The following is a 9856-nucleotide window of genomic DNA, read 5'->3' as shown; positions in this document are numbered from 1 at the left end:
GTGTATGTTTTATCCCTCTCATATGAAGATACGTAGAGGTGAACTCTATATGTGAGGTCTACCTCCATGTGAGAAGAAGAACATACGCATTTGATGCATGATATATCTCCCTTTACTATTTTGACACGTATTTTTCATATCGTGGCAGAGTATTGAGATTTATCCCTAAGTAGCAAGTACCGCTACAGCGCTATCAAGATGGGGCTAGGAAGAGAGCGCTAGAATCTTGCCGTCACCCATTAAGAACAAAATTGAGTCAAAAATTCACAAATTTTGTTCAAAGCAGCAAAGGGTGAAGTTTTTACTTTGTTTGAATTTTCATTTACGTGTGGGTCCCATGACTATAAAGTATTTCCTTGAATTTTAAGAATAAGATAAATAGTTTATTCTAACTTTCGTAAAAAAAAGAAGAAGTAATAATTTAATATAATAAATCAATAAGGGCGTGAAGTGTTGTGTTTGTCATGGGCCCAAGTCATTCACCCCACCTTATTTTATTTTATTTTTATTTTTAAAAAAAAAACTCTATAATAATAACTACATTTAAAAAACATTTTGTCAAATTCTCTCTCTCTCAAACAAAAAAAAGAAAAAAAAGAAAAAAAAAGGCTGGATAATAATAACAATAAAATGGTCCTTTGAGGGTCGTGGTTGATTTCAGTTCTCTCTTATCATCAAAACCCACAAAAGAGAGAGAAAGAAAGAAAAGAAAAAAGAAGAAGCATGAAGAAAACGATTGTTATCGTAGCGGTTTTAGTAATAATCAGCTGTTATGGAATAACCGAGGTGAGATCCGACGCTTCCGATCACCGATACAAAGAAGGTGACCCAGTTCCTCTCTACGCCAACAAGGTTGGCCCCTTTCACAACCCCAGGTACGTCACTGTATCATTTCCCTTTTTAGAATTCTAGATCTGATCTAATTTTAGGACCAAAAAAAAAAAAAAAAATGAAAATTCAAAATTGAATTGCGAATTTAAAATCCAATTCGGTATCTTCTTTTATCTTTTTATCTTCTAGAATGTGCTAATCCATTCCTTTTTTTTGTTTTGGTTTTGATTGATTTGATTACAATTTTGCAGTGAAACGTATCGCTATTTCGATCTGCCCTTCTGCTCTTCAGGTTTTTCCTTCTTTCTTTCTTTCTCTCTTTTCTTTTTTTGCTATATTTCTTTTACAGTTGAGTTGATAAGCTTTTACGGGGATCTTATCTCGATCCATCACTGACAAACAAATACCCCTTTAATTGAATGCTGTATGATGCGCCCAAAAAGAGTTGATCCGTGCACTTTGGTACTTGTAATCCGGATATATGGAATTCTATGCTGTGCACTTTTTATTTTTATTTTTAATGTACAATAAATGCCTAATCTTAACTATTAATGTAGGATTTGGCCTTTTTTATTATAAATATCTTATTACAATAGATGAACGGTTACAATTAAGTAGAATAATCCATGTTCATATTTGGAGCTGAGAAATGCGAAAGAATTCTTTTTCAACTGAAGTTAATGCAACTTTCGATATGCAATGTGTTTTAATCTGAAGCTAATGCCAATGTGGGTTTTTTTTTTTTTTTTTTTTTTTCCTATAAGGAAATTAAAAAAAAAAAAAAAATCCTTTTAAGAATTGGTGGAGGGTGAGGTCTCACTGATTCAAAACCCGTTGTGTCTGTGTTTAGGCTACAAAACCAAGGCAAGGCTAATCTAACTTTTTATCTTACCTGCATTTAGTTACTTATCAAAAACAAATCTTACCCGCATTTAGTTATTGTATGCTTCGGAAGCCAATGTTACTGAAATCATAAGATCTGAAAGTTCTTCATTTTTTTTTTCTTTTCATTTAGTTATTGACCAAACATATTGTTACCCTTTATTTGTTTCGATTGTGATAATTGTTATTGGACTTATTCTTGAGAAAAATGTAAAAGAGTTTAGGTATTAGGCCTTGTCCATTCCTATTTTTAGGCTAAATTACAAATTATGCTCTCAAACCTTGACCTGTCTTCAAGTCAGTTTTTTAAGTTTCATTATTTTTTAATTTCAGTCCTTTAATTTCCATTGGTTTTTAATGTAGTCCTTCCATTCAATCGGCACAGTTAAGCACACTAAATCAACGTCATTTTGGAAAGTGAAAACTACTAAAACTAACGATGAGATTGGATGAAACTATTTTGAAGGACTAATTGGAAAACAGATTAAAGTTAAAGGTTTGAAATGAAAACAAAGGGAGCTTTAAAGACTGAATTGAGAATAAGTCAAAGTTAGAGGGTGTAATTTCTAAGTTAGCCTTGTTTTTATTTTTCTGATAAGCAGACTAAAAGACATTGTTAAATTTTTAGAACTTCATGAGAAAATTTTCATTGAGATAGTAGCTCAACTGATTCGTACGTTTTGGTGTTTCTAATAGAGACATCTAGGGTTCAAATTCCTCTTCCCCCATAACTATGAATTATAAAAAAAAAAAAATTCATTGAGATAATTGACCCCAAAAGAATTGTTTCCTTATTATTTCAAATTCTCAATGGGCGAGCAAATGCCAATGGCAGGTCATGTGACGGAGAAGAAGGAAGCGCTTGGTGAGGTTTTGAATGGAGATCGACTTGTTAGTGCTCCCTATAAACTTGACTTTAAGAAAGACAAAGACACTGAAGTGGCCTGTAAAAGGAAGCTGTCTAAGGATGATGTCGCTCATTTCCGGAATGCAGTGCAAAAGGACTATTACTTCCAAATGTATTATGATGACTTGCCAATCTGGGGTTTCATTGGAAAGGTTGAAAAGGAAGGCAAAGTTGACCCCAGTGAATACAAATATTTTCTTTTCAAGCATATCCAATTCGAGGTTTCCTACAATAAAGACCGTGTGATTGAAATCATGGCTCATATGGATCCTCAGTCTGTGGTGGACCTGACCGAGGACAAGGAAGTGGAAGCTGAGTTCATGTATACTGTGAAGTGGAAGGAAACAGAAATTCCTTTTGAGAAGAGAATGGAGAAGTACTCACAGTCTTCTTCTTTACCGCATCACTTGGAAATTCATTGGTTTTCAATTATTAACTCATGTGTGACTGTTCTGCTTTTGACTGGTTTTCTTGCAACCATTCTCATGCGAGTCTTGAAGAATGATTTCATGAAGTAAGAGTTATGCTGTGAACGTGTAGCTAGATGTTGATACTAATAATAAAGCTTTGATGTTCTTTTAATTGTTTTAACTCTTGTACTGCTTAATTTCTGAAAAGGTATGCTCAAGATGAAGAAGCAGCTGATGACCAAGAAGAGACAGGATGGAAATACATTCATGGTGATGTTTTCCGGTTCCCAAAGTACAAATCCTTATTTGCTGCTGCCCTTGGTTCTGGCAGCCAATTGTTCACTCTGTAAGGATCTTTTTAATTTTTTATTTTGTTCAGATCCGTGAAGCTTAGTTTATCGCATCACTGTCCTAAATGCCCTCTTCATTCTTTGTTTGTTTTTCCAGCACGGTCTTCATTTTTATGCTTGCGTTGGTTGGTGTATTTTATCCATACAACCGAGGAGCTTTGTTTACTGCACTGGTAGTTATATACGCACTCACGTCTGGGATTGCAGGATACACAGCTTCCTCTTTCTATTGTCAGCTTGAAGGAAAGAACTGGGTTAGTCTAGATGAATTCTGTCTGTGAATTTAGCTTAGGCCTTGTTGCTTCCTAGGGTAAGACCTAGTGAACTTAACTGATTTTTTTCCATTCTCTGGTTCAGGTGAGGAATCTTTTGCTGACAGGTTGCCTGTTTTGTGGGCCTCTGTTCCTCACATTCTGTTTTCTTAACACTGTTGCAATTGCCTACAGTGCAACTGCAGCACTTCCTTTTGGCACCATTGTGGTGATAGTTCTCATATGGACATTGGTAACATCACCATTGCTTGTGTTGGGTGGTATTGCTGGGAAAAATAGCAAGGCTGAGTTCCAAGCTCCTTGCCGTACCACAAAATATCCTCGTGAGATTCCACCTCTGCCTTGGTACAGGAGCACCCTTCCTCAGATGGCAATGGCAGGGTTTCTCCCTTTCAGTGCTATTTACATTGAGCTCTACTACATATTTGCCAGTGTCTGGGGTCACAGGATTTATACCATCTACAGCATCTTGTTTATTGTCTTCATTATTCTTTTGATTGTCACTGCTTTCATCACTGTGGCTTTGACTTACTTCCAACTTGCTGCTGAAGATCATGAATGGTGGTGGAGGTAAGATTTTTCTCGCATCAAGTGTTTTCGTCTCTTTGTTGCTGACCTTTTGCTTCGCCATGTTCTGGTTTTCTGTGGTACATTCTTGCTTAAAGTTTGATAGTGAAGAATCAGGAATGTTTCAAGCTATTTGACATGTTAATGTCAGCAGTAGTTTTTTTTTTTTGATAAGATTGATCTTTGCTGTAGTTCTAATATAAAAAACTATCTGACAACAATCAAGAAGGAAGCAAGAAAAAATGTTTATAGGAGAGGGCCGGGGGGGTGGTGTGGGCAGTATTATTAATTAGTGTAAATATGGTGGTAAAGATCTCAAATATTTAATTACTGCAATCTTTGGATCTGCTGTAGTAATTGGTAAAGAGGGTAAATATCTTCAAATAAAATGGAATGTATGATATGTATTATCTTGTGGGTATATTAGCCATGAAGGCACCAATCACTGATTAGATCAATTAATATCTAGTATCTTGGTATGCAACTTGGTATTGTTGATTATTGCCTAGACCTTGACATTTGCATCTTTAACAACAAATAAGGTGTTGCAACCATTGTGTGGTTAGAGTGAAAATAACTTTTTTGGAAGCCTAAGATTAAGGGAAGTCCAAGAATAAGTATCTGTGGTAGTTAATTATGTTATTAGTATTTTATTTTATTTCATGCCTTTTTTGGTTTTCTCTATAAAGTCTAGGTAATTTCATAATTCTGTAATTTCCGGTTGTGGGTCATAGTTGTGAGCCTCTGGGTTTTATAATAGATAAATCTTACTGAGTTTATGGGATTTTATGTGTATTTTGGTCCAGTTCAATGAGGAATTTGTTTATTGGTCAAAATAGGAGTTTTAATCCTTTTAGGAAGAGTTAAGAACTAGAGTCTATTTTTTTATTATATGTAAATATAGGTACCCTTGTCTGGAAACCACAACCATTCTCCACTTAGCTCATACTAGGGGAGAATGTGCCATTTGACTCAAAGTTCATTGGAAGATCTAGAGTCTATATAAGAGTGTCATTGTAGTTAAATAAGAGAAAGGAAGAGGTGGGGGGAGTTGATTAATGAAAGTATTGAGTGTTTTAGTTTAGAGGCGCATTGGGTACATGTGTGCTTTTTATTCCTTATTCTAGTCTTTAATATTCTGTCAATATTCACATAATTAGGTAGACTTACTATTTATTTCCCACAAATCGATTGTAGTTTCAATAAAATGTAGATAAAAATAGTACATATTCACATAGTTCGGTACACATACTATTTACTGCCCAAAAATTGATTGTAGTTTCAATAAAACGTAGATAAACTAGTGCATACAAGCATGAGATAATCCATCATGAGTCTGAGGATAATTAACGTGGCCATCTGAATATGATTCCTAGTTGCGGTTGCCATTGGAATACTGAGATGTGCCTTGACCCATTGGCTGAAGGTCAAAGTCTTCTATGAAATCCACCTTCATTGTTGATTTCGTTGGGGGGTTTTTTAAACAACATGAGGGTTTTTTACTTTGCATCTTGTAGTTTCAAAGTGTTACTTCTAAGAGTGTATTTTCTTGCATTTTTCTGTCAAGATAGGTGGCAGATATTTTTGCCTTCTCAACCAATGCAGTGTTTATTTTTTATTTTACAAATTGTTGTATTTGCATAAGTCCTCAACTACTCGATTCCTTTCACCCATCCCCACTGTCCTCGTTTATCGTTTAGAACTTTCTTTAGAGGTATGACTTTCACATTGAGCGAGACCAAATTTGTTGCTTTAGCTGAGTTCTAAGGGGTTTTTGTCTAGAGTGATATGCCTCTTTGAGCCAGCTTTTAGTGCCTCCTATAATTGCTGTCTTTTAATTCAACAATTGGCCAAATTTTGGATGGTTGAGGATTCTGGAGATGATTTTATTCTTTGGTGCCATTAGTAGCATGGGTGACTGTATTTTGTAGAGGTCATATTTAGGACCATCTTCATTTCCCTGGCCATCTGTTTACTTTTGATCAGTCATAAAGTGGACTTGGTTAATTTGTGGTTAGTCTTCCTCTAGTTTGGATGCTGGCCTGCATTGAGGTTAAGTGACTTGGCTATTAAGGTAGGTTCTTTCTTCAGCTAAATTATTTCTGTTTATTTTTTTGGAGGGGGAGTGGGTGGGCCTACATAAGCTAACGAAAATAAAAGTGAAAGAGAACCTGTATATGGATAATAGTTTCCTTCCTTTTAATTATATATATATTTGCATGTCCATATCCATGAGACATGATATGTCTTGTCATTTCAAGTTAAAAAAAAGCCCCTAAAATGATCTTCAATGCGTATTTATTTTCCATTTTTATATACTAATCATAGTTAAGTGCAACAGGTCTTTTCTTTGTGGTGGATCTACCGGCCTGTTTATCTATGGCTACTGCTTGTATTATTACTATGCACGATCAGATATGTCCGGTTTTATGCAGACCTCATTTTTCTTCGGCTACATGGCTTGCATCTGCTATGGCTTCTTTCTCATGCTTGGGGCTGTGGGTTTTCGTGCTTCTTTGCTCTTTGTCCGTCACATTTACCGGTCAATCAAGTGTGAATAGTGGCTTGATTGGTCTTGTAGGTAAATTCTTTCTTGCCTCTTTGTTTGTCATAGAGAAAGGTCTATGAATTTTGTGATAAGTAGGTTCGTTAGTGCCTCCAGGAGCAAAGGAAGCAAGCCTTTGACTAATTCCCTAAATTCAGTTTCTTTAGATTCTGCTGTGTTCACTCATGCCTTAGGAAATTATGGGTATTCTGGGATTTATTGATATTTGGCATATGTATCTATGAGACAGATGTATCTGGGGAAGCTGCTTGCTACAACATTCACCTTTGCTCTTTGGAAATAACTTCTTTCTTATATGATAATACTGAGAGTGACCCAGTATGTAAGTTCTTACTGTTCTGTACTGAATGTGTCTTTGCATTCCTAGTTGAGCTTATAATTGTGTTCACCTTTTGAACAGTAGGTTAAATCTTAAATGCCATTATTTATTTTCAGATTTTGTTTCATTTACACAAATATTGAAAGATGCTATCACACATACAATCATACTCAATTTGTTGGAATTGTTTGATCTTAAAGTTTAAAAAATCCATGTAGCTTGGTGATATTATCATCTCTCTTCATGGAGAACTCGAGTTTAAATCCCCAAGTATTTAATTCCTTACTACATGACCTTGTCTGTAATCTGTCCCCCTTTAATTTATTTTATCTTGCCTTCAACGAATGGTATAAGCTGATGGCTTTGTGGGCTAAACATGATTCCTTCCCATAATTTTAAGAAATCGGGTAAACTTTTAAATTCGTTGGGATTTAGTTGATGAAAATCTCTGAGCTGTGGCTATTGCCACATGTTTGAAATGAATAAGGTACTCGTTGGTTTCAGTAGTAATATCTGAATGGTCGAGGTATCATGCAGCTAATGGTTGAGTATAACAGGGTTGGACTAGAGTCACTTGACTAGCTGGGTAGTGTGGTATCTGAGGTTACAAGTAGTTCCCTAGAAGGAGCCAATGCTGGGAGGTCTTGGACTCCTGGTAGTGAATTTTGAAAGGTTTGCACCACAATAATGTCTTAAACAATGCTTCATTTTTCTTTCCCGGCATAACAGGGTCTAGTTAAGATCCAAAAGAAAGGGGTAGATCTTCCTATTTTTATTTTTATTTCTTGAACCAACTAGTAATCCATAAATATACTAAAAATAAGTCGCAATAGTGAGATCACAATAATACCAATCCAATGATAGGAATAAGATGAACATCTAAATAATATAAAAAAGAAACGCATCAGCAATTGGTTTGTCGTTTCTGCTGGTAGCCTGGTATTCAAGAAGTCTTCATTAGAAATTCTAAGAGGTGACAATGACAATCCTCCATTTCTATTTCGGAGGAGTTTGGTCTACCAAAAGGTCATCTAGAGGGATAAAGTGACTGGAGTTCCTTCGTTCAGTTCACAGTATTATAACCTGGATGGCCCTCTACTCTGGGCTTCTTACAGCAAATCGAGTTAGCAAATTTGTTGCTTTAGCTGAGTTCTAAGGGGTTTTTGTCTAGAGTGATATGCCTCTTTGAGCCAGCTTTTAGTGCCTCCTATAATTGCTGTCTTTTAATTCAACAATTGGCCAAATTTTGGATGGTTGAGGATTCAGGAGATGATTTTATTCCTTGGTGCCATTAGTAGCATGGGTGACTGTATTAGAGGTCATATTTAGGACCATCTTCATTTCCTTGGCCATCTGTTTACGTTTGATCGGTCATAAAGTGGACTTGGTTAATTTGTGGTTAGTCTTCCTCTAGTTTGGTTGCTGGCCTGCATTGAGGTTAGTGACTTGGCTATTAAGGTAGGTTCTTTCTTCAGTAAATCTTTTCTGTTTATTTTTTTGGAGGGGGGGAGGGGGTGGGCCTTCATAAGCTAACGAAAATAAAAGTGAAAGAGAACCTGGATACGGATAATAGTTTCCTTCCTTTTAATTAATTATATATATAAATATATATATATATATATATATTTATATATATTTGCATGTCCATCTCCATGAGACATGATATGTCTTGTCATTTAAAGTTAAACCAACACCACCACAAACACCCCCCCCCCCCCCTCTAAAATGAGCTTCAATGCGTATTTATTTTCCATTTTTATATACTAATCATAGTGAAATGCAACACGTCTTTTCTTTATGGTGGATCTACCGGCCTGTTTATCTATGGCTACTGTTTCTATTATTACTATGCACGATCAGATGTCTGGTTTTATGCTGACCTCATTTTTCTTTGGTTGCATGGCTTGCATCTGCTATGGCTTCTTTCTCCTGCTTGGGGCTGTCGGAAAATATAGAGATGAAAAACAAGTTTTGATTCAACAATATAAATCCTAAAACTTAGCAATAACAAAAAGTAAATAGATAGAGTTAAAAAGATTTCACAAACTACAGAATTATGCAAAATTCGTTGTCCTTAAAGGTTGATTCGTGTCACCTGGAGTAAAACTTGGGTGCGAATGACTCTCTTAGCCGAACAAACTCCCATGATTAGATTATAGTAATTTCTTCAAGTTGAATGCACACTCAAGCAAAAAGAACTAAGAACAACCTTATTTGCCTTTCCTAAAAACGAAAAAATTGATGTTGAAATTTTGGTTAAGATGAGCAAAAAATAGAGCAGAATAAATGTGTAGCTGAGAAAACTGAAGAAAACAATAGGGGAATAAGAGGTTTTGCAAGCCAACTAAGTAGAGGACTTATGGGCTGCAACGGTCATTGTGCATGCCCAATTGGCAGCATATTAAATGCCCTCAACGGGCTGTTTGGTTAATGCCCAATGGGCTGAACTGAATTGGACTAAAATGAAAAAAAAAAAAAAAAGAAGGAAAAAGGGTATAGCCCAAGAGAGATAGAGATAAGTCTAAATCCAACCCAAGCCCAACTCTAACCCTTAGCCCATTATCTTTCAAAGTTTCAAGTTATTACTTAAGTTGTACTATAATTTATAAACACACATAAAGACTCATATCTAATCAATGTGAGACACAAGCAAAGTTTTAGTGTTTAAAACACACACACTCCAACAATCCCCCACATGTTACAAACACTAAATTAGGAAAGACGATAAACTCAAGAAGACATAAATCAATAT

General features: G+C 35.6%; 1 protein-coding gene across 2 annotated transcripts; it reads left to right on the top strand.

Moving 5' to 3' along the window:
- The first annotated feature begins 588 nt into the window (after positions 1-588).
- LOC115981696 (transmembrane 9 superfamily member 3) lies at positions 589-7219 on the top strand. Of its 2 annotated transcripts, XM_031104010.1 has the most exons (8): positions 589-875; positions 1083-1123; positions 2549-3134; positions 3239-3376; positions 3478-3634; positions 3738-4222; positions 6561-6800; positions 7015-7219. In XM_031104010.1, the coding sequence occupies exons 1-7, from the start codon at positions 724-726 to the stop codon at positions 6778-6780; spliced, it is 1779 nt and encodes a 592-aa protein (XP_030959870.1). In that variant the 5' UTR covers positions 589-723; the 3' UTR covers positions 6781-6800; positions 7015-7219. The 2 variants fall into 2 exon arrangements, with proteins under 2 accessions (XP_030959870.1, XP_030959869.1); XM_031104009.1 differs by having other exon boundaries at positions 6561-7219.
- The last annotated feature ends 2637 nt before the right edge of the window (positions 7220-9856 follow it).

The sequence above is a fragment of the Quercus lobata genome, chromosome 3 (assembly GCF_001633185.2).
Source record: "Quercus lobata isolate SW786 chromosome 3, ValleyOak3.0 Primary Assembly, whole genome shotgun sequence".
NCBI classification, from domain to species: Eukaryota; Viridiplantae; Streptophyta; class Magnoliopsida; order Fagales; family Fagaceae; genus Quercus; species Quercus lobata.
The sequence above is the reverse complement of the archived record's forward strand: the minus strand, read 5'-3'. Positions and strand labels throughout refer to the sequence as shown.